Raw genomic sequence first — 26,218 nt, 5'->3', positions numbered from 1 at the left:
AATATGGTACAAATTTTAATATGGCATATAGAGATATTATAACTGTAAGTTAATGTCAAAATATTGATAGTGATTTTGATTTCTTGTCATTAATTGTATCTGGTATACAATTCCATTATCTAAACAAAACACTTCAAATCTTATATATATATATATATATATATATAATAGTTGCATATATTGTGAGTAGGTGAATTTCTTCTTCTATAGTAAGGAACAATCTTCTATACATTTATGTAAGCCTACCTTAACACTTGCATTAATCATTGAATAAGGATGAAATTGGAATGTTTATATAACTTAGTAAAAGAATCTCTTTATCCCTAAAGTCAAATTTGGTTAATACAAGTCTAAAAAATATTAAAAGAATCAACTATGTATGTGATTCAAAAGTACAAATTACTAGCCAATAAACTTGAATCATGCTCAACAAACACTCTTATAGCCAACATATCCTTTAGCATTCAACCTTTGCGTAGAATGACCACTTTCACAATACCCTCTAAGCAAGTACTTAAACCATATCAAATAATAAATCAAATGACATGAAAATAAAAAAAGACTATATGGATAATTGTATGTAAAATAAGCGTATTTGACCAAAAGAGTGGTGCATGATGTGTATATTTACCACTTATAATAATTGATTTCTATAATACATGTACTTTCCACTTGAATTAATTTAAGTTATTGCATTGAATATAATTTTTTTCATTAAAAAATTATAACATAAGTGAAAATACATGACCCATGTACAATATATTTAGCTATCCTTTACTGCACGGTCCTTCAAAATAATGGTATCCCATTCAATACCAAAACAATGAGTATATGCTTTTTGAAGCTGCCCATATAAATCAAAGTTTTCCATCATTGCCAAGGATATGCCTTTCAACCAACAGAGGTTGCCATCTTGAAAAGGAACATACAAATGCATTTTTTGGCCTAACCTATGCATTTACGTAGCTTAGCCATTTTAACCTTAAACATTAGTCTCTTAAAATATTTCAAGAAAATGAAGTATTCATTTGTTTATCTGCACGGTGCAAGGATATTCAGGCTTAGTATAAGCATTACTAACAAAATCTATTCATAGATAGAATAAATTCATGATTTTTTTCATAGATGTGCATGAAATTTACTAATATGAAGAATTATGTTGTGAAATTGACAAAATTTTAGACAAGAAAGATGAATTAGATCGTGATTTCCTGTTAAAGGTTACACAAATTTATTACAAAGTTCACAAAAGTGACAAACCCTCTAATCAATAATTCCATGGATGGTTTTCATGTCTACTTTCTATTCCCAAGGAAGAAGAGCTATTAACAAAAGTGAGTAAGATTCTAGTTATTAATATATCTTCCACCAAGACCCCTAAAATAAGAAATCTCATATTCTAATAAACATGGTAATTTGGAAGGCACTAATCTGCAAAATGATGATTTACAAGATCTCAAGTTGAAGGACAATAAAGTTTGTGCTCCATAAGAAGATCTTACACATTGTCCTAATCAAATAAACCTAGTATATTAGAAAAAGAACCTATTATACAATGAAAGAGAAAATGAGGTGACAACTTCTAATTGATCCCTATATAAGGAAATTTCATAATCTAGGACATAATAACCTTTAAATATTGTTTAGAGGATGGAATTGAGCTGAGAAACTTTGACAAAATCTTTGAGAAATTAGGAGAAGGTTTAAATTGAGTCTATAGATACTCTAACCAATAGTAATACAAGGGTCTTGAAACCATAAGATTCTCATATAATATTATTTACCCCTCTTAAGGAGGCTATCTCAATAGAGGATTTGTATATGTTCCATCCTCCTTCCCTCTTCACTTACTCTAAAGGTGAAGTACTCCTGGAAGGAAAGTTATTGAACTTTGAAGCAATTTAAACTAACTTTTAAAATAAAGATTCTAGACATGAACATGTGTTGGGATTAAATAAATCCCACAAAATAAAACTAACACAAAAACCACTAGAGATATTTTGTTTTTATTCAAAGTGTTTTAGACTCAGATATTGACAATTCTAAACTTCTTGGTTCTCATGGGTTTTTTCTCTTTCTCTCAAAAACTGCATTCGCTATATTCTAGTGCTAGTGTGAGGTTTTGCATCAAGTGAAGTCACCTCACACTTTCCATCCATAAAGCATGATACGCTATGCCATCTTCAACTTCTTGTTATCTTTCATAATTACTCAATTCCCATCACATATAAAGGTGAATGGAATTGATCATGTTCTAAGTCTTTTCTCCTTGAAGACTTGACCTTCAATATTTTTGTACACTTTTTCCCATGATTGAAAAGGGCCACTAGTTATTATTGTTGTACACAAGATACACCCATTTTCTGTATTAGTGAAAAGGAACCTCATGTATTTATCTAACATTCCTCATCACCATGAACCAACATGTGCAACCTCTCTCTTCGTCTTGCACATTGTGAAATTGTAAGATTAGTTCCATCATAACCCTTAGATAATAATTAAAATATTTACCATTAAATGAATATAATGAAAGAAAGAAAACATGAGGTCTAGTATGCTATATACATCTAACTTTTAGTACTGTTCAACTCCCATTCCCCCTACTCCATCAATGGATTGGTATTCCCTACTTAAAGGCAACAAGGATTATGGTAAACAAGATACCATTCTTCCAATAGTCTTGCATGCAAAGTAATAATGTTTAATTTTAATCTAAGCTTTAACATGATTACACTTTGAGGTGTTATTTGACCTCATATATAGCGTATGTAGATGTTCTTTTATTTGTTCATGTTATAAATGTTGCATTTCGAGTGGTTGTGTTTGAAATTGTGATGGTTGACTATCATTTCCTCATCACTTCATCTTTTAAAACTAGCCTATTTATTCTTCAATTCATACTTCACACTTCACACTTTCAAATTGATCTATATATTTCTTTTAATGTTCTTGCAAGTATCATCGACTATTTCCTTCAAGAGTTTTTATATATGTTGAATTCCTTTATGAGATTTCCATTGTTTTCTTGTGTACCCTATTACTCAATATCATTTATCTAGTGAATTCTTGTGAATAAAATGAACAATTTTTAGTGGGTGCATATCTTAAAGGAAAAAATTATGGAGAGATTGTTTTTGCCACAACATAATCCTTAAGATCAAGATAGAGGTCACAATGTATTGAGTTGGTGGAAACTACAACTTAGTTAACGTGAAGAAAAGAAATAGATCACAGTCAACAACAAAAATTGAATTAGTAATATGATTAATAGAGATAATGAGCTAACATATTAATGATATTATTATATATATTATGGGTGAAAGCATGAAGCCAGGTTACACTTTTTGGCAAAAGAGGGTGTTTTTGGGTGAAACAAATGATGGCTAGATTGAGCCATTTAAGCACTTGATTGAGCCTTTTTTAAGTGCTCGATCGAGCTCCTTGGGTGCTAAAAGTAGCTCGATCAAGGGTTAGAAACAAACTCTTGATCGAGCTATAAGACTTGATCGACCATTATGGATAGATAGAGCTTTAAGGCTCAACCAAGCCCCCTTTTTTTCTATTAAATATCACTCTTGTGGTCTGCGCGTGCTAGAGCTCAACTGAGAGTGTGATGATAGCTCGACCGAGAGTATTGGAACTTGATTGAGAAATTGAAGCATGGAGCATTCAAATAAATCTCGCCAAAAGCCCCACCAATATCCTAGATGCTCAAACGGAGGTAGGTATTCTATCATTTTTGTCTTTCTTATTTAATTTCTTTTGCAAAATTAAACAAATTAATTAAAAGAAAACATGTACAAAAACCATGAAAACCAATTAATTTAAAAAAATCAAACAACCATACGAAACCATGAAAACCACAAAAAAAAACCCTTCAAAAGCACTTAGACAATTGCAAAACCAACTAAGAAAACCACAAAAAACCATTAAAAAATCCCTTCAAAAAACTTAGAAAACCATAAAAACAACCCTTCAAAAAAACCTAGAAAACACTTCGAAACCACCAAAAGGACTATAATTTAGGTTTTAAAATTGTTTCTTACGCAATATTTTGTTTATTAAATGCATATTTTCTAACTTTGAATGGTAAAAATGTTTATTTTCTAATTATTTTAGGTTTTAAAGTTTTTATTTAGGAACATTGTGAGATAAATTTTAAAAAAAATATTATTTTTTTGTTATTTAAAATGCATTTTAAATTTCTAGAAAATTTGACCAAAAATATATCCCAAAGAACTCCAAAACAGAAAACAACGAAACTATAACCAATAAATAAGTAAATTATGACCTTCAAATTGCCATGATGAATATGATTGCTCATGATGAACCTCTATTTATAAAATAATTTATTTTATTTTATTTTATTATTTTAAATTTAAATTAGTTTTTATTTTAAATATTTTTTAAACAATAAATATAATATGTTCTAAATTTTAAAATATAAAAAAAAAAAAAAAATTGTTATATATATATATATATATATATAATATATGTTATATCATTATATATAACAAAACATCTAACTTAGTTATATATAATATTGAACTATATAAAATTATAACATCGCATAGCTTATATTATAGTTTTATATTATAACATAACATAATTTTATAACTATTTAACATAACATATATATATATATATATATATATACACGACATAACTATAACTATAATTCATAACATAACTATATAACTATATGTATTTAACTAAATTAACTATATATATTTAACTTAGTTATAGCATCGCATAACTATATATTATAGTTTTATATATAGGGTTTATAACATAACATAGTTTTATAACTATTTAAAATAACGTAAAATTATATATATATATATATATATATATATCATAACACAAAATTCTTTTGCATAGCATATATAGAGAAACATAACATAATATAACTACAACATTTAACATAACATAATTATTTTAAAAAAATATGTGTATGTGTGTGTGTGTTTTCATGTTTCAACAATGCATCATTGATAAATACATTAAATCCATAATGAAAAGTTCATTTGGTCTAGTGAATAAAAAAATTTAGATGTTTTTTTAATTTGTACCATATTGTTTCATTATGTAGTGTGTTGTACAAGAAACATTGTCTTCATGTGCTTGCACCTAGAACATGTCAGGTGTAAAAACCAAACATTAAGAACTTATAGTCTATTGGAGTATTTGATTGACATGAAATTCTATTAGTTTTGTAAATAGGTTTATTTCAATTTTTTACATATTATGCACTATGAATAAAATGCATTATTTAGAAACGAGAAAAAATGTGAAGGTAGATCTGATCACTTCTTTCGATTGTGTTTACATGGAACTCAATACTTTGGTTGATAAATTGTCAAAAAAAAAGACTCAAAAGTTTAGGACTTTAGGCTAGATTATTCTGCTTGAGTTTAGAAATGGTTCTTTGTCAACATTTTTTTCTTGGATTAGTTTATATGTTATATGTATTATATGTAATATGCTAACGCATCCCATATATGCATCCCAATTGTAGGTTATCGCAATGTGAGGAGTTATGTGATATGTGGTCGAGCTCGTGATAGATCACGTAGCCCACCGAGAGTTCATGCTCCAATCATAGATCCTGTCACCGACACCAACCAGAGTGCAAGAGGGAATGTTTATGTCTCTGTTGATCATCATGCTACACCTAGTGGACCTTATTTGCCTATTTTAGGTACACCTATTGTATTTTTAAATTCTCTTTAAACTTGATGTGTTTATGTCTTGAAATTGTATTTAAATTTTAAATTGTCTTCAACTGAAGTGTTTGAACTTAATGTACATGTTATTATGCTTCTAGTTTGTTAATTATATATGTTAAATTATGTTTATGATTTGTAGGCCCTCAGTAGGTTGAAGTTGAGGATAAGAGTGTAGCATCGATCCCTCTATGGGATGATGCTACAACTCATATAAAATTGGAGGATGTTATGACCCATCATATGTGGATCACAACAGAGATACAAAACATCCCTACCAATTCATCGACTCATATTTCATTGACTTTGATGTTGAATAGTATCCTCCCCGAATTATGCTAAGGTATCCTCCCAAATTATGCTAAGGTACGTTGGTTTATTGTGATTTGGTTTAGCTAACATAGTATGCCTTGCAGGAAACAGATCAGAAAAGTAGCAAGGTGATAGACTACATAGAATCTCTCTATGCATTAGATGGGCATTGTGGTGTGGGGAACTCTTCTGACCTACCAAACACATTGAAGAAACTAGAGGAAGAAATAAGGTGTTGCAAAAAAGACAATGAAAAAATCATGCATGAACAAGAGAAATAAGTAGACGTGAATGTGATACTACTTCATAGTTTATCAGATTTGCAGTGACAGGGACCACTTCAGATCAACCATGGACATGAGGACATAATTAATGGGGAATATGGTAGTAGGTATCCTAGTATACATAGGTCAGATAGATCTAACATGATCAAAGATGGCATGTTGTTGGACACTCTGAATAGGAGAGGTGATTGACACAGGTACTATTCCAATTCGGGTTTCGATAGACATCATGATCATCATCCTTACAAGAGGAGTGATAGGGGATACTTTCCAGATGAGTTTAAGTAGGCAAAGCCACCTACCTTTAATGGAGAGATGAAGAAATTACAAGATGTAGAGGAATAGTTGCTTCGTATGAAGAAATTCTTCCAAATGCATGATTATTCAGAAAACATGAAAGCAAAGATAACCACTTTCAGTCTCAAAGGTAAGGTGAATATTTGGTGGGAGGACGTGAACAATATCAAAGGTATACATGAGGAGGATTTGACTTAGCATGCATTTGAAAGGATATTCAAGAAGAATTACTTGTCGAAGAGGTACTATGATGATAGAGCTAAGGAGTTTTATGAGTTACGGATGGGTTCTATGATAGATGATGAGTATACTAGAATATTTTTGGAGCTGTTTATATATGTGCCTTACCTTAGGGAGAAGGCCAAGGTTCAAAGATTCATAAGTGGGTTGTTAGTTTCATATAGAGACCGGATTGAGTAAGATGAGCCTAGATCAATGGAGAAGGCCATCCAAAAGTTGAAGCATTGTTATGAGCAGTCAAAGTGCAAAGTTGAGCCCAAGCATGACTTGAAAAGAAATGAGAAAGCTAAAGAAAAATGGACACCAAAGAGAGAAATACCTCAAGATGCAAGTGAGAAATAAAATGTAGTTCCTTACAAGAGATTCAATACAACTGTGAAGGGACGTTGAGAAAAACCCTAGAGGCGATGGTAGGGAACCATTGCAGTGTTGGATATGTGGTAAGGATCATCATAAGAAGGATCGTCCACAATACTAGAGCGGTGGTAGACCCCAGATCTATAGTTCTTAGGAGGCACATATATTTGGTGATGTTGGTCATAACATTCCTTGGATCTATGCAACTGTGGACAACAGGCAGGCAGATCATTAAGCACCAATCATTGAGATGGATAGTAAGCTTTGTGATCAAGTTGTTTCTATTTTGATTGATCCTAGATATAGTTGTAGTTATATTAATCTTGACCTGGTGGATATGGTTTGAGAAAATAAGTGCATGTAGAATCTTGGTTGGTACAGTTGGCTACAGGTACAAAGAAGAAAGCTTTCCATTGGGCAAGATCTTGTGCATTTGAGTTAAATTGTATGCCCACAACAACACGTTTGAATGTATTGCCATTGGTTCATATAGTATTCTCTTAGGTATGGATTGGCTATAACTTCATAGAACCAAATTGGATTGCCTTGACAAGGCCATCGAGTGTGTGGATGACAATGGGGAAAGGAAGACTTTGTAAGCGAAGAAGAAGCCTACATAAGTGAGGATGGTTACCACTATGTAGCCTACGCATAGTTGGAGAGAAGGTTGTGTGATGTTTGTAGTACACATTTCTAGTGACAAGGGTAAGAAGGTTGAGGATGTAGATGTGTTAAGCAAATACCCAGTTTCGTAGCATTTTAAGGATTTATTTCATGAAGAAATTATATAGTTTCCATCTCATAGGGAGGTATAATTTTCTATTGAGTTGGTGCTAGGGGAATACCCAACATCAAAAGAACCTTATAGGATGCGCACATCTGAGTTAGTTGAGTTAAAATTGCAGCTGACGAAAATGTTCGAAAAGGGGTACATTAGGCCAAATGTATCGGCTTGCAGTGCACCAGTGTTGTTCATGAAGAAGAAAGATGGTACTCTTAGATTGTGCATTGACTAAAGGTAGCTGAACAAAGTAATGATCAAGAACAGGTACACTTTGTTGAGGATAGATGATTTGTTTGATTAGTTTAAGGGAGAATCAATGTTCTCTAAGATTGACCTAAGATCAAGATACCATCAGGTATACATCAAGGAAGAGGATATCTTCAAGACTGTGTTCAAGACCAGGTATGGCCATTATGAGTTTGTTGTTGATCCATTTGGTTTGACTAATGCTCTAGCTGGAGAAAATTTGAAGGACAAAAAATTATCTTGAAGTTTAAAAACATTAGCGAATCTTACTAATCCCTAATATCCAAACTATAAAATTTTTATTGATATATTTGTAAAATTATTCAAATTTATAATGATTTTATATATTTTTTCTATATAATGTTGGAGATTTTTAAGGTATAATTTTATATTGTAAAATTTGGGCGAATCATTTTTAGGAAAAAAGGAAATTGGTGAATATTGTTTCTGGAAAAATCATGGAAAATTAACCCAACTGTGAATATTAGCCCCTAAAATTTTCCATGGCTCCAGCTACATTTATGTGTTTGATGAATAGTGTGTTGTGCCCTTATCTAGACAAGTTTGCGATTGTATTCATTAATGACATATTGGTATATTCTAAGAATGAGGAAGAACATGCCGAGCATTTAGCAGCACTGTTGAGGTTGCTAAGAGAGCATTATTTGTATGCTAAAATTAGCAAGTGCAACTTCTTTCAAATGGAGGTACATTATTTGGGGCATGCTATCTCCAAGGATGTCATAGTAGTGGATCCAGAAAAGATAAGGGCCATCATGGAGTGGGCAACTCCTAATAATGTGGATGAGGTGAGGTCATTTATGGGATTGGCAAGCTACTATAGGAGGCTCATTAGGAACTTCTTATGCATTGCATATCCTATCACATCATTGTAGTAGAAAGGTAAGAAGTTTGAATGGATAGAAAAATGTGAGGCTAGTTTTGAGAAGCTTAAGTAGTTGTTGAAGCATGCACTAGTGCTAAAGATTGTGGATCCACACAAGGAGTTTGTAGTTTGTACAGATGCTTGCAAGAGAGGACTTGGTGGAGTTCTCATGCAAGAAGCACAGGTAGTGTGCTATGAGTCACATAAACTGAATGAGCACGAGAATAATTACCCAACGCATGATCTTGAGCTAGCAACGATTATACATGCATTGAATATGTGGATGCACTATCTTCTTGGCAGGGGGTTTACATTAATGAGCGATCATAGTGGCTTGAGATATAAGTTTGATAAGCCAAATATGAATGCCGAGAAAGCTAGATGGTTGGCTACCCTTAGTGAGTTTTACTTTGAGATCAGATACATCAAAGGGAAGGAGAACTGGGTTATGGATGCTCTTAGCATGAAGGTACAGGTAAACCATATATCAACTATTAGCTCTTATGGGACTGCATTACAGGATAGGATCTTACGTGAAGGACAACGAGATGAAAAATACATGGAGATTATGCACAGGCTACAAAAGAGCATAGGTATAGGTACAGGTACAGGTACATGTATAGGTATAGGTGATTAGGATGTGGGCTATCATCTCACGACAGATGGTTTGGTGAGATTTAGAGACAAGATATATGTGTTTAATTGCAGTGAGCTCAAGAAGCTTATCGTGAGGGAGTTTCATGCCAAGTAATACTCAGGTCATCCAGGATATCAGAAGATGTTGACGAAAGTGATGAAATTCTACTATTGGCCGAATCTGAAAAAGGAAGTGGCAAAGTTCCTGGCTAGATGTTTAGATTGTTAGCAGGTCAAGGAATAATGTAAGCATCCAGATGTTTTATTACAACCTATAGCAACTCCAGAATGGAAATGGGAGGTCATTTCCATGGATTTCATCACAATTCTTCTGAGGACAGTGAGGCAGCATGATTCTATTATGGTCGTGGTTGACAAGCTGAGAAGGGTAGCTCACTTCATTCCAGTAAAGACTGCATATTCATCCAGTGAGGTAGAACATGTGTTCATCAGAGAGATAGTAAGACTCCATGGTGTTCCAAAGAAGATTGTGTTGGACATGGATGCAAAGTTCTCAGCCAAGTTTTGGAAGGAACTATTTGCAGGCTTGGGTACAAAGTTGGCCTTTAGTTCAACTTATCATCTGTAGACAAATGGACAGATAGAAAGGGTCAACATGATCTTAGAGGATATGTTGAGGATGTACATGATGCAATGACAAAAGAAATGGTTGGAGTATGTTCCATTGGTTGAGTTTGCATACAACAATGGTTATGCGGAGTCATTGAGGATGAGTCCTTTTGAGGCATTTTATGGATGGAGTTGTAACATTCCCATCATCTAGAGTGATCTAGTGAACAGGGTACTTATTGGACCATAAATGTTGGTACACATGGAGTAGGAAATGTAGTTTATAAAGAAGAATATAAAGGCAACACAAGATAGACAGAAGAGTTATGTTGATTAACACAAGGTGTTCAAGGAGTTTCAGGTTGGGGAGCATGTGTATTTGCGCATCAAGCCCAAGAAAAGCTCTTTGAGGATTGGTTCATGTGCCAAGTTGGAACAATGATATTGCAGGCCTTTCAATATCCTTGAGAGGATTGGACTAGTGGCATATCAACTTGCATTGCCTCCAATAATGAAATTCCAAGATAGTATATAAAGGATGTTGATCATGTTATCGATTGGTCTGTATTGCAGGTGGAGCAAGAAGGAGAGTTCCAACTGGAGCCTTGGTGCATATTGCAACAGAAACATCTTATGCTCGAGAACATAGCCATAGAGCAAGTTAAACTGTAGTGGAAGCACTTTGGGCCTGAAAGAAGCTAAATGGGAGATGGTGGATCCAATGTGTGCTATGTATCCTTCATTGTTTGTCAGTTGAGGCAAAGAAGTTTTGGCCTGATGTTGGTATATGTTTGGCATATCTTTTGTTGATATTTGGTATATGTATGTATATGTATATGGATGTAAATACCACCATGAGCTAATTTATAAAGTTGTAATAAGCGGTATGGGTTTCATATTGTTAAGGTTGTTATATTGTCGTGTTGTCATGACGTTTTTCTTTTAGCAGGTCTTTCATTATAAATACTACTATGAGCTAAGTTATAAAGCTCCATGGGAAGTATCTTTTCTTTTCAAAGGTTTTTCTGAGGTCATGGTGTGGTTCAACACCGAGGATGGTGTTCCCCAAGGGGGAGGGTTCTGTAATAGCCATGCTGAAAATTTCATGTAATAAAAGTCAATAAATGAAAAATAAGACCACGGTTAAGGGACACTTGTTCCAAGTTGAATGTTGGGAAAAGGTATCCTAGTGGGCATCACTAGATGTGTGTTTTAGCTAAGGAAAATTGGCAAAGACTAAGGCAAAGGCATTAAAAGGAAAACATGAATTTTTGGCACATTTATTTATGAAAATAAAGGAAAATATGAGAAAAGGAAGGTAAAAGATCACAGGTTGCATGTGAGGAGGTAATTGAAGGAAAATAATGGAAAATGAAGAAAATAGAGGTCTCATTAATAAAAAGGCTTCTGAGGATCAATTGGTAACCTTTTGTCATTTCAGGTTTGGAGCTCTCTCATTATTCTCTCTCTCTCTCTTTCTCACTCTTGGTCACTTAGAGTTTTCTTGGAGCACTCTAGCTTGGATCAAGGAAGGAAAAGAAAGCAAAGGGAAAGGAAGGAAAGAAAGGATCAAGGAAGAAGAGTAGGATCAAGCAGCTTCGGTAGGAATACTTGCATGTAACCTTTTTCATGTGTGATTTCCTAGGTAGTTTGGACATGCATGGATTTTCATGTTGGTGTATGGTTCTCTTGTTGTTGGTGGCATGGTTTTGCCGGCTTATGACAAGTTTTCAACCTAGCCTTGCCTTTTTCTAGATGCTATGGTATGTTGGGATGTTTATCTCAGTTTTGATCTTTGATTTGTCGGATGTATTTCGAAATTTGGGGCGGAGGTGGTCTCAAGGTTCATTCCCAAAGGCCTAGGAATCCCTTGAATGGTTTTGGTAGGATACACGATAAAGCCTAGGGGAGAAGTCTCGGTTTAGGGCCTATTGATCCGGGTTTGGATTATGGTAAATCCTGAGAGACAAGGAGACGAAAAATTCCTCAAGGATAGTGATGGATTCTAGATGACATTCCAAGTTCAGTTCAGTTGTGATCGAAGCACCATTTTCGTGTGATCATGGTTTGGTGAGGGTGGAGGTGGTTTAACCTATGGATTCCCTTGGTTGTTCTATGAAATCCCACATTCATGCTTGAAATATGGCATAGGGGTGACTAGCTGAAAGAGAGATTTGATTCAGCCATGTCTATGGTCGAGTGGTACGTGGAAGTCTCGAACCCAGTCACATTTGCCTATGATTAATAAAAGTTAACTTCTCTTACATTTGTACTTTTTTATATGTGGATTTAATGGTTTTCATATCTCTGATATTTATATGGTTTAATGCTTGTTATAATCATGGTTATGTGATTGGTTCATGTCATGGTTATTTCATGTATTTACTTGTAATTGTTAAATGGATGCATGCAAGACTTAATTGATGATATAATAGTCCAATGGAGAAGGAGGTGATCCTTTTGGTTATGTTTCATAAGTTCTTTCGGTCATTTATGCTATGTCTTGTATCCTAGGCCTCTAGGTTGCATTAATACTAAGTGTTTGATAGAATGTCAGTATGGGTTGGCGATGCTCAAGCCTACTCCTGAGGTTTATTTTTTATTTATTGTCTTTCTTATCATTTCTCTGATGGATTCTAAAGGTTGTAGCATTTTTTGGGCAGAGGCTGAGATTCTGGGCTAGAAAAGTGGCTCAAATCTCAGGGTCGCTGGTACAGGTCTACTGATAAAAGTCCACAATCACTAGCACAGAGTCCTATGAGAGTGACTTTGAGTTGTTGGTTGTTGTCTTGCCGATAGCATGAGAGCGACTTTGGGTTATGAGGCTTAAAACACTAGTGGGACCCAGGGACAAGATGTTTGAGTGGATGACATATCTCTTGGGGGTGTCATTGCTGATGTGGATGGGTGTGTTTGATGAGTTTTTTCGGTTCCATTTCTTTAAGGTCACCAAGGAGATCGAATCCCTTATAGAGACCTCTCTCATTGCATGTTTTCCTGGCTAGTTGCTTGCTTGCATGGACCTGGGAGGAGGGGCTGTTAAAGATAGATTCATTGGAGCTTGGGGCTAATTCCTCCACCAATGAGCATATCATGATTTATTTTTCCAAGAATATTTATGCATATTTTGTGTTACATATGAGGCTGGATTACACTAATACCGAATCTCATTATTATGGACCTAACTTTGGATGTACTTATGAGCACGAGCCCAACAACTTCAAGATTCTTTCCACTACCGTCTCAGAACTTGGTATTACCGTCAGAGCTAGAGAAGATATCTCAGCTTGGTGGTGAGACCAGGGAGACTATTGTAGAAAAAATGTGGACATCATTGGCCAGTACATGTGTTGCAATGGATGGAGAGATTAGGAGACCACCACCATTGCCTCATGGCATGCCAGTGCTCTTATATGATGATGCATTTATTGTGATTTTAGCCTTTGATCATATTTTGACATATACATGTATGTATCGTGATGCCATTCATGAGACTTAGAGGGTGCACGAGTTGTGTGACACAAGCTAGGTACACACACACACACATACGTATATACATACAAAACATTTCACTGGTATTGTCAAATTATGCATAATTATTTATATTAGTTTCTAGTTCGTATTAGATTACATTTATGTTAATAAGTTCATGATGACATGTAGACACATCCTAGTTACATGGATGAACTTATGAGGTCTTCGAGGGGGGAGGTGATAAGCCATGCCATCCTCAAGCAAAGCATGTTTCCTTGGTTTCTCCTCCACCAAAACATGCTTTCTCCTCCACCTACACCTCCACCTCATATGTTCACTTATGTGGAGGAGAGTCACTATGTACAACCACATGGACCAATAGTTGAGGTAAACATTTTTATTCCTAATATTTCAACATTTTATTTTTTAAAGTTACATATATATGCTAATTAATTTATAGACTAATTATAATTTGTCTTTGCCATTGTGTACACAAGCACATATGCAAAGTGTCATGGATGTCATTTTTATGTGGATACATGAGTGGGATGTTGGGTTTACAAGCATTGATGATGAGGGTCGATCAATGCAAGCCCCAATAATTGAGCCATAGGCAGGGGAGCACCAAACACAGATTCATTGGACCCCTATCCTATATGTCTTACATTTAGACTTGATTGAGGTTAGTAGATTCATGTATATGTAATTAAAAATGTGTTTCAAAATCATTTATTTCCATTTTGATTATTTTATACAAATAATGATCTAATTAGTTTGAATTTGAATGTGTTATATTGCAGTACCAACTTATAGACACTTACTTTACGCGACATAACTCATATAGGAGTTCTAGTGGTACTTAGAGCGTTATAGTTTGTATATTTTTAGGCTCATTTCATGGGGCACATTCACATGTGATACAATTTTTTTATATTTTCATACATGGATAGTTTATGGATGTACATCATGGACATTATTTTAGTTTATGGTTTCTTATTATTTCAATTTATGGAAGTTCACGTGATATTTGTAATTTGTATATATTTTCATATGGATAATTTATTGATAAATATATTTACTATTTCAGTTTATGGATTTGTATTAATATTGTTTATGGATGCTCATTAATTTTTTAAGTTTATGGATCTATTAAAATTATTTCGCTAATTTAGAAAATTTTCTAGATACTATAACTTTTATTAGTAAAATATCTGTTCAATTTTGATTTTCAGTTTCACAGACTAAGAAAACAAGTACAATCTAAAGTTATGATGCAAGTCACTTTGATACCTAAAATGAACTAAAATATATCATGTATCAATTTAATATCGAACATGGAAAGAATCCCAATCATGATTCATATTGACTTGTAGAAAGTGTCTTTTAGTGCAATCAACATGTATGTTATTACAATTCAATTTTAAAAATAAATTATTTGAATTATAAAGTCATACCCACCCATATACCATTGAATGAACAACTTTTTTAAGTATTTCAATAAATTTTTTATTTTAACGTTCAATAAAAGCACAAATAGGGTTGAAATAAGTTTTATTCAATTTTAAAAGATGTCATGTGAACAACAAATAGTTTTTATTCAACATTATTGATTTTGAGGTTATCTACAAGAGCTTAGTCATAATACGATATAATTCAATCATATTGAAATTTACTATATAGGTCAAAAAACAATATATGACAACATTTATATAATATTATATATTGCTATCAATTTTCCTAAATTACGAGTAGTTATCCAAGTATTTCAATCAATTCCTTATCATGGAAATAAGTTTTATTCAATTTTTAAAAACTCAAATATGATTGAAATAAGTTATATATTCAATTTAAAAGATGTGGAGATGTAAAAGTTACAAATACAAGTTTTATTCGATTTTATTTAGTTTGAGGTTATCTACAAAAGCTTAGTCATAATGCACGTCGTCAATATTTTTTTTATGCTTACACTAAAATCAATGCACAATGCTAAACTAACTGCCTTGAAATTAATGTACCATATATCTAGTTACATCAAATAAGAAATCAAAATCTTCACTTAAGTCAATGCAAGAAATCAAATAGGATGAAAAATCAACATCTACACTAAAATCAATGTATATAATGCAAACAATCAAATAGCATTATAAATCAACATCTACACTGAAATCAATGCATCTAATGATGCAAGCAATCAAATAGGATTAGAAATCAACATCTACACTAGAATCAATGCATCTAGTGCTAACAATCAAATAAGATTAGGAATCAACATCTACACTCAAATTAATGCATCTAATGCAAGCTCAATTAAACACTATAGAAATTAACATCTTTAATGAAATTAATGCATCTAATGCAAGCAATGAAGTAGAACTAGAAATCAACATGTACACAAATTACAATGGCATATAATGCAAAAAATCAAATAGATTAGAAATCAATATTTGTACATTGAAATAAATGCATCTAATGCAAACAATTTTCTTCCCTTTCTCTCCCCCCTCCATCTATATCTATATCTCCCTCCATCTCTCCTTCTTTGTCTCTCTATCTCACCCCCCCAGACACACACACACTCTCTCTCTTCATATCTATCTCGCTCTTCTTCCCTCTCCCCCCCTTCCATCCATATCTCTATCTCCCTCTGTCTCTCCTTTTTCATCTCTCTATATCACCTCACAAACATACACATTGTTTCTCCATATATATCTATATATCCCTCCTTCTCCCTCTCCCTCCCTCTTCCCCTTCTCTCCCTATGTCTCCCCTTCTATCTCTCTTCCCTCCTACTCTCCTCTCTTCCTCTCTCTCCATCTCCCTTGTCACTCTCTCTCTCCCCATCCCCCTTACCACTCCCTCTCTCTCTCTCCACCTTTCTCTTTATATATGTATTCCTTCTTACCTCCCTCTCTCCCCCCTTCCAACTCTGTCTCTCTCTCTCTCCCTCCCTCTCAAGTCCTCTCTCTTTATTCCTTTCTCTCCCACCTCCCTTTTGCTCTCCCCCTCATCGCTCACTCACTCACTCTCTCTCTTTATATATCTCTCTCTCTCTAGCTTTGTCCTAAACATCTATTGACTATATCCCTCCCTCTCTCATTCTCTCCCCCCTTCTCTCCATCTCTCCTTCATTGTATTTCTATATCACCCCCAAACATACGCAGACTCTCTCCATCTCTCCCTCATTGCTCCCTTTCTCTCTCTATGTGTCTTGAACTTCTTCCTTCCCTATCTTTTCCTCCAACTCCATCTCTCGAGCTCCCTCTCTTTCTCATAGACTCTCTCCTCCTTTCCTTCTCTCCATATTTGTGTCTCCCTCCCTCTCTCTTACCCTTCACTCCCACTGTCTCTCCTCTATATTTCAAAAAGAAAAAAAATACTTTGACAATTAAAATATTATGTTTAATTTTTAATTTTTTTCGATGTCATACAACAATTTAATTTTTTTATATAATTCACATTTAAAATGCAAGATTATTTCAAATGTGTGTTGTACATTCACTTGGAGGGAAAATGATAATTTTTCATGGAAATATGATCTAAAATTTTCCAAAATATTAATGTTCCAACCACCTCCATCAAAGTTACATAGAGTGCTTCATGTCTTCCAATATTAAATAATTAAGTTTTATTTATTTAAGGATAGATTTAGGTTATGATTACTTCAATATTTTAAAAATATTATGTATTTTATTATGTTAGATTTATAATAAAAAAATTATGTTAAGTAAAATTAACATATTGAGTTAGCTTGTATGACTCTTTTGTTGACACTTATGGTGTATATCAACCATATTTATTAATGTGGTTGTGCTAGTATACATTATAATATAACAAATTTTATGTTATACTAAAGTTAATACTATTATATTAATCCAAAATTAATAAACTTATTAATATTAAGATATAATATTACATTTTTTATATTAATATCATATTTCATAATATAATTTAATAATTTAATAATAATATTTTAATATTAATATTATATTTAATAAGGTTTCCACATGACATGATAACAAAAATTACAATAAAATTTGGAATTTTAAAATGTGGTAGAAACTTAAATTTTAGGTCATTCCATTTTTTTATAAAGGCGTGATCAAGCATAATAGCTCAATCAAGCTATGTAGCTCGATTGAGCCCTTAATAAACACGTATATGGCTTGATCGAGGTTTTATGAAACCCTCAATCGAGCTATTTGTATTTGAAATTGAATCACTCGATAGAGCACTTTAAGCATAAGATCGAGCCTATGAAGTCCTAAAATCCACAATTTCAGCACCCTTTCTGCAAAATGTCTTGCAACACCATTTTTTACCCTAGTGAACTTAGGGAAAACTTTTTCCTTAGGTGGCGAGGTTGATCATGCTGGATTCATGAAGGAATCCTCTATCCAATGACATATGATTTTGACATTTTTGAATTCATATGATATTTTTCATCTAATTTCTTTTAAACATAATGATTGAAATTTTTTGAACAATTTAAAGAGGTTGAATAAAAAATCAATATCATAAAATATACGCAACAAAAAAATTTCAAAACTACCACTATCTTCATTTAGAGTCCCCTTCAAAAGAGTACTCTTGGTTTTTCAACTTATTTAAATAGTTGAAAAAAACCTCAAGTGAACACATGTGTCTCCAAAATTCAATTGAAATATTACTTCACCAACTTTGAAAAATAAAAACTTAGCTCTCTCCATGTAGAACATGCTCATATATATATATATATATATATATATATATATATATATATATATATATATATATATATATATATATATATTACACATTTTTGTCTAAGTTATGCTACATGAACACACACATACCTCTCAATATGTGTGAAAAATTGCAAGTACCAACATTTCATTTAATGGAAAATTGACATATTATATGGAACTAAATATTTTTGCAATAAATATCATTATGCCAACAACATAATTCTCCACAATTTTTCCTTTTCTTCATAATCAAAACTCACAGTGTTTATATGAATTTTGAGGGCTTCATTTCAATAAAACAGGAAAAAATTGAAATTTCATCACCACATTTGGCCCAAAAGTGTAACCCATCTTAATGCATTCACCCTTATAAAATAATGGCGAGTAATATAATTTATCTAGAGCTACTAAAGATGGTTTACATAAATGAGATATAATATAGATATGGTGGACACTATGTAGTTCATATTAGTTACTTAATATGATTGCACAACTATTGGATGTGATATCATAATCAATTAAGGCACCCTTCTTTTTCCTTCAATATCTATTATGTTTCCATGGCTCTTTCTCTCCATTCAGAACCTTTTCATGCTAGAGAAGGAAAGTGAAAATAATGTTAGAAAATATTTCCCTTGCACACCTCTTACCCATAAGATCTTTAGATGCAGTTGGGCTATCCATTTCTAATAGGGATCAAGAAATGTGGAAAGAATAGAAAGAAAGAGGTAGGGGAACAAGGTAAGAAAGTAGAAGGTGGGTCGATGGGGATCCTTGAAATATGGGGTAGGACAACAAAAGTGGAATTGATTCGATGAGGGTGATAATGTCTGCACATGGTGATGGATAGGATGGATTAGAGTCAGGGCATATATATTGATTGAAGGGGGAGGATATCTTCTTACTATCTACTTCCCCAACTATCATTGTTCCATATTTAATTGACCCATGCACAATCCGTTCCATTATTAAGTATCGTAAACAAAAACCCAAAAAACAAAGGTGTGATGATACTTGAAAATCAAATTTGGGTGCTAAGATGAAAGTGTTTGAAGTTTGAGTATCATTGCAAAATCTATTAGAGCTGATAGAACATATCACTAGTCATCGTTGGTCTATAGCTTCATTTGTCACATGGAAGATTGAAACATCTTGATAGGTAGAGATCAAGATTTCCCATTTGATTGCTATTCTATTATGATTTCGAGACCAACCCTTGAATATTATTGCCTATTGCAATTAGCCTCTCACCTTTCTTAAAATGGTCTAGTGAAACTCTATGTAAGCATGCATCTCACTTTCCATAATTGGCCATTGAAAGAACACAACTTCAATTGAAATATAATAATTACCCAATCAAGCATCCATCTTTAATGCTAGCTTGTTCTAGCAAACAAAAGTTTCAGAGTTAGAACAAATCCAAAATAAAGAATGAATTCCTAGCCAACATTCCCTCTTCCAAGGCCATTCTTGTTACTTAAGAGTGGAAAATTATTGTCCATCTGAATCAAGCTATGTGGTAGTTTTGGGGTGGTTTCTTTCAAGCCACCTAAGCCCAATTCTTCAGGTTAAATGATCAAATTATAGATTTCCAAATCAAATCTAGAAATAGGCAAGTCAAAGGAAACAAAAGCATGTTAACAAGTATTCAATTATCTCTAGCCTATGAGTAGGTTATGAACTTATGTAAATATATGCACACATTACTACTAATCCCATCATCACAAAGTAATAAAATAGGGATACAATAAAACCATTCCCTTTTTGTGAAAATTATTAACATACTTCCTATTCAATTCTTTCTTGAGAATGGTCTTCTTGTAGCAAGGCAGATAAGGAGAGACATCAGAGAAATAGTAATGTGACTTTGAGCTATGCATGAAGTGGGGTAGTTTGTGTAGCATTGAATTTAACAATTTTAATTGACGTTATGGTGCATCAAACATAATTTCATTGCATGCTTTATCCAAAGTAGTAGTAGATGAGTAAACAAGAAATAGAAGAAGTGGATGGAGAGCTTGCTATATGTGGAAGTTGAGGAGGGGAAGAAGGAAAATGAGTGTTTCAACGATTAAAAAATGGGATACAATAATCATGAAACTTGACAGTAAAGTTTCCAAAATCCCTCCAAACTAGTGCATAGTTTAGGATGGTTAGGAGACATACAATCACTCATGGTTCTTGTGGTGAACAAACCTTTTATAGGACAGGTGCAAGTCATTTTTTCATTATTAATGAGCATAGGCATAGTTCTTTTAGGGATTTGTATATTTTGGATTCTATTAGTGTTTGCAATTTCCATTATCAACATAATGACCTATTCCCATTTGAGTTAAATTTCCACACAAAACATCTAAGAAGGTAAGTAGGGAATATTTTAGAACATTAGTTTCATTTTTTCATGTTAAACTTTTTTTTAATCTTATTTCCTTTTCTTTTTCGTAAAATGTTTTTCCCAAATTTTATAATATAAAAATACATACTCTAAAAAACCATCCAATATTAATAAAAACTATATTAAACTATAAATTTAAAATATTTATACAAAAATATTATTAATATTTATGTTCAACATTTTTAAATTTACTAAAACTGATGAAAACTTCTACTTTTATATTAAATATAAAACCTTAAAACTTTTCTTAAAATTAAATTGTCCATTGACTCCACTTTACTTTATCATTCAATGCTTTACATCAATCCATGCACTTTGGTCAATTCCAAAAATCTATTCAAACCTTTTTCTTTCACAACTTTATACTGCTCATTTCATGTTTCCAAATTAACATGCTTTGCAATATGATATAAAATTCCCATAACAGTGAAATATGGAGACATCCTCTTTAAATATAATTTATTGCGCTTCACATGAAGATGAGTAAGGCTTGTCTGCATCAACTTTGACATTCTACAGGGGTTGACTTATAACTCATTTATGGAAGAAAGTTGAGCGTCTGTAGGTGTCTTCCCAAGGTAGGGTAGAAGAGTCTTATTTAGGTTTAGTTTCTCAAATATTTTATTATAAGTCTTATTTAGGTTTAGTTTTTCAAATATTTTATTATAAATTGGGTATTGGTAGAATTTTATTTTAATAAATTATTAGATATTTTATAAAAAAAATAAAATAGTATTAATATTTAATATTTTTATTTTTATTGGTTTTTTAAATAGTGGGAAAATTTATTATAATTTAGTTATGAAATTAGGAATGAGGAAGATTATTTTTGGTTGCTATTGGTAAAAGTAAGTTAACTCATCATTTGTGTTTAAGAAAAAGCATATTACCTAGAATGATTAATTGGTGGTTTGTAAAGGGGCAAACTTCCACTCCTTCCATATACCTAAGTATCTTAGACAGTTAACCTATTCATCTTTATTGTTATAGAGTAATTTATTATTAAAATATGTTTTTAAATATTTTATTTATATATTATTTGATTTTTTATAATTATATAATTATATATATATATACAAAATTTTGAAAATACATATTTTTTAATAAAAAATATACATATATGATAAAAATATATGTATATGCTAAAGAGCAATAGTTTTATTTATCAACCTGGGGATAATTAACCCTTTATTTTGTATAAGTATTTGAACATCCTTAACCATAAGAACATTAACTTCAATTGACAATTAAGCCTTTTAAGATTACGAAACAGAGCAATGGAACATTAAGTTAATGTCACAATTAAACCTTTTAAGATTGTGAACAAAGAACAATGGACTTGATGTACAAAAGACCATGCTTCAAGGACATGATACAAGATTTCCTATGTTCCATGGACCACCTAATTAACCTCTACAATGGCATGGTAAACCCCCCTAAATTCTATAGTTACAATAGCCCTTATTATGGGGGAGATCATTGAGTCTGTTTGAAGAAAACCTAAGCCAGAAGCCAGAAATTCTTCTGTCTCTTGGTACTGATCAGATAACCTCCCATTCTTCGGCTTTTCGTTCTCACTGCAACACTAACGCACTCTGAATTTTGAATACAGTATTCCACCACTGCTGCTGCTGCCGACGAATCCTGTGACCTAATAGTCCACCTTTTTTCTGACCATATAGCTCGCAGTCTGCACATAATCTCAAATATATCAGCAATTACATGGTCAGTCAATCATATATTGTATTAATCATACTATATTGCCTTACTGCAAATATAATTAATGGTACAGAATTTTCTTCATTTAGCAACATGAATTTCTGTTTCATTACTTGCACAGTAAGGGTGGTTTGGGCTGCCCTAAAACCAGAAGAGAAACCAAATGCTTCTTGGCTTGCTGAAGTATTGTTGGACCTTTGTCCTTAAATCCTTCTACAATCATCACTTCGACCTCCACCTGTTTGCAGAATTCAGCTCTCAACAAAACTTTGGAAGTAACACAAATATTGTGATATTCATGTAACTGGGGAAAACAGATAATGATAAGCACGGTTTCAGAGCATGAATTTACCTCTGGTCTTCGCTGTATGCAAAGGGATTTCAAAGAGTTCAGAAAATTAGAATCTTTGGGGTTTAGATGACGTTTGCTGGAAAAAGGAGATTCAAGCCCTGCACTCCAAAAAATTTGCACCAATGTAATCGTTTAGACATACCAAGACTGAAGCATAAATGAAACCAGAAGCTATACTTTCTATTTAGCTCAATGGTGTTTGATGGCTTTCAATAAAATTATTTTATTCAGTGCCTTGAATTCATAATTCCACATAGAAGTTGTTAGCTGGTTCATTTTCTTGTTAGAACACGATGAGATTATTGCAAATCAATTCCAAACACCAAAACCCCAGAGTCAGGAGTTAGTGATGGGACTTGCTTTCATATTGCTTGTATCCTCTTACACTATCGGAGTATGTATGAGTGATGCCTCCAGAGATTTGAACACGAGTGAAACTACTGCAAATAGATTCCAAACACCAAAACTCCAGAGTTGTTCTGGTAGACCTGATTTGGTCAAGTTACCAGTGCTTTGGGGTCCCAGTAAGGTGGGAACAAGGATAAAACATGAAACATGACTAAGTAGGTTATCTAAAGCCGTTGAACATAAACCTTGATACAAATCTATTATGTTTAACATACAATTTTAAGATGTTGCAGACATTACAAGAAACCCTTTTCAATTCAGGTTAGATATACATCTGGAAGATGGAAGGCTCAGACAGACAATGTTGAAACTCAAGATATCCACCAGCGTGCTTAACGAAATCCAGCAACAACTCAGATGTGCAGACAAATTCAGATGATGATAAAGATAAGTTCACAGGATTTGAAACCAGGAAAAATACAGAATAATCCATTTATGAACCAAAGTAAATAATATAAATAGGTCTTTAAAAACTGTATAGAATCTTCATGTATAAAACCCTAGGCCTACCTTTCTTTGGAGAACCTGGAGGCAGTGGGGCTACATGTAAAAGTATAAGCCTGTCATGCTTAAGTAGAGCATGAGAAAGAACCCAAAGCAGAGCTCTCTTGGCCTCTCTTGTGGAGTCTACCACCACCATGACTTTTCTGACCATGGTGGAACAATCTTCACCCAAATAAGGATTAATCTCCTCAATCATGTTACTGCAACCTAAATTAGCCCCTGCACTCATGGATTTTACTGTGGTAGGAGATGCAGCATTCAAGCCACGGCAGAAACGTCTGCTCCCCATGTTTTTCTTCAATACTGGTGGTTGCAGCCAAAGCCTCAATCTGATCCACAAATCTCAGTTATTAGGAATGGCCCCCAAGAGAAATTATGACCAACAGAAGAAACAAAGGCACCCTACATAGCATTTTGTGTGTATCAGAAACCCTTAATATATTTCACAATTCCTTCATAGGTATTCACACAATTATCAAATCTGACCACTCAGCTTTTTTCATGTTCTGTCATGATTATATATCAAATTCCACAATGTACTTGTGCCTTGGATTCTGCGATGGATCACGCCATGACCCACAATTATTTTTTTTGATGGTCAATTATCACAGCGTACTTGATAAATATTCGGCGAGAAAACTGTGCAACGCTTGCAGAATATGAAACATTAGATTCTTCAGGAATAACCAGCTTGTACACAGTGCCTTGTATTACATTGCTGTTATTTTATTTTAAAAATAACGCACAGGAGAAGAATCAAACAATTGACTTCTACAACTTCCCGCCATATAAAGTTCCTGCTCAGTCCACCTCTAGCACTGCCTGCCCCATAGGTTCCCTGGCTAGGCAACAATGTGGGGAAAACTCTTTTCTATTTTGGTACTTAGCTGGACCTTAGTACGTGCGTAGATATGGGAAAATATATACTAAAAACAAAAATCATTAGGCATTTGATGGAGAATATTTGGACGTTCAAGGTCCACGTACCAATCAGTCCAGATTTGGCTTTTGTCGAAGTGGGAGACACGTCTCTCTAAAATAAAACGACAAAATTATATATCCATTCATATCCTCATATTCGATCGCTGTCTTTGGATTTTTTTGAAGTTGCACATGATTATGTTTTTTAATTAATGGTAGTAATCGAGATTTTCGCTAATTTATAGTTGACTGATTAGTATGGAGAATTGTAACATTTTTTAAAATAAAATTTTGATATTATTTTATAATTTTTTACACATTAATTTAGATTATGTATTTTATATATTTTTTAAAATATATTTGTATTTCATGTTTTATAATTTGTATAAATTTTTTGGATAATACTTTACAAACATTAGTTTGGATTATGTATTTTATATGTTTTTTAAATTAGATTCTTTTCTTATTTCATTAGAATTCTTACATATTAATATAAATTATATATTTTATATATATATATATATATATATATATATATATTTTTAAAATATATTTATATTTCAAATTTTACAATTCATATTATTTTACAAACTTTTTGCATTTTTTACATTATATATTTTTTTATTAGTATTTCATTAGAATGCTTTCACATTAGTTTAGATTATGTATTTCATATATCTTCCTAAAATATGTTTATATTTCAAGTTGTACAACTCATATTATTTTACAAACTTTTACATATTACTTTACATTATATATTTCTTTTATTTTCCTATTCAATTGGTTTATAATTATATTTCATATTTGTTTTATATCTATATTTTTTATTTTATTATTTTCACATCTATATTTTTTATTTTATTATTTTCACATTCTTTTTCATAATATGATTCATATATCTTTATAAAATAGGTTTATGTTTCATATTTGTTTTACATGTGTATATTTTAAATTGGTTGAAAATAATATTTTTTTATATAAAATTTATTTTTTCAAATTAAGTTTTATAATTTTATTTAATTAAATTATAATTTTAAATTTACAGAAATAAAATATTTACATTTTCTTTTTTTTTTTTTAATTATTATTTGGAAATGAATCTTTTATCTTATAACAAGAAAATCTCTTATATCAATTTACGACTTGATAATAAGAAAAAATTATTATTATTATTGAAATAATCTCAAATAAATATTTTAATATATTATAATCTTCAAAGTAAAAAAACGTAATTACAAAATAATAATCACTCTTACTACAAAATCTTACCTAACTTATAATTAACTTAGTTATAATTTTGTAATAATATTGATTAAAATGTCATGGTCTTTGTTCTGTTTTTTATAGCAAAGTCTTTATCTCATCTGTGTTGCGTCTAGTGTT

The 26,218-nt window shown here is 32.4% G+C and overlaps 1 protein-coding gene across 1 annotated transcript; it reads right to left on the bottom strand.

The window, feature by feature from the left end:
• Positions 1-22,271: 22,271 nt before the first annotated feature.
• LOC149215474 (uncharacterized) lies at positions 22,272-24,588 on the bottom strand. Its single transcript, XM_089391088.1, has 4 exons — positions 23,921-24,588; positions 23,003-23,100; positions 22,764-22,888; positions 22,272-22,621 (listed from the first exon to the last, which is right to left on the bottom strand). The coding sequence occupies exons 1-4, from the start codon at positions 24,201-24,203 to the stop codon at positions 22,432-22,434; spliced, it is 696 nt and encodes a 231-aa protein (XP_089247214.1). The 5' UTR covers positions 24,204-24,588; the 3' UTR covers positions 22,272-22,431.
• Positions 24,589-26,218: the final 1,630 nt, after the last annotated feature.

The sequence above is a fragment of the Pinus tabuliformis genome, chromosome 1_1 (genome assembly GCF_031772625.1).
Source record: "Pinus tabuliformis cultivar Carrire ecotype Pingquan chromosome 1_1, CPIR1, whole genome shotgun sequence".
In the NCBI taxonomy this organism is placed as follows: domain Eukaryota; kingdom Viridiplantae; phylum Streptophyta; class Pinopsida; order Pinales; family Pinaceae; genus Pinus; species Pinus tabuliformis.
The sequence above is the reverse complement of the archived record's forward strand: the minus strand, read 5'-3'. Positions and strand labels throughout refer to the sequence as shown.

Coding starts and splice junctions, on each gene's coding strand:
- LOC149215474 (XM_089391088.1), bottom strand. CDS start 24,203: ATGGGGAGCAGACGTTTCTGCCGTGGCTTGAATGCTGCATCTCCTACC. Junction 23,101..23,920: donor TCCAGGTTCTCCAAAGAAAG/GTAGGCCTAGGG, acceptor TTTGGAGTGCAG/GGCTTGAATCTCCTTTTTCC. Junction 22,889..23,002: donor GCATACAGCGAAGACCAGAG/GTAAATTCATGC, acceptor TTCTGCAAACAG/GTGGAGGTCGAAGTGATGAT.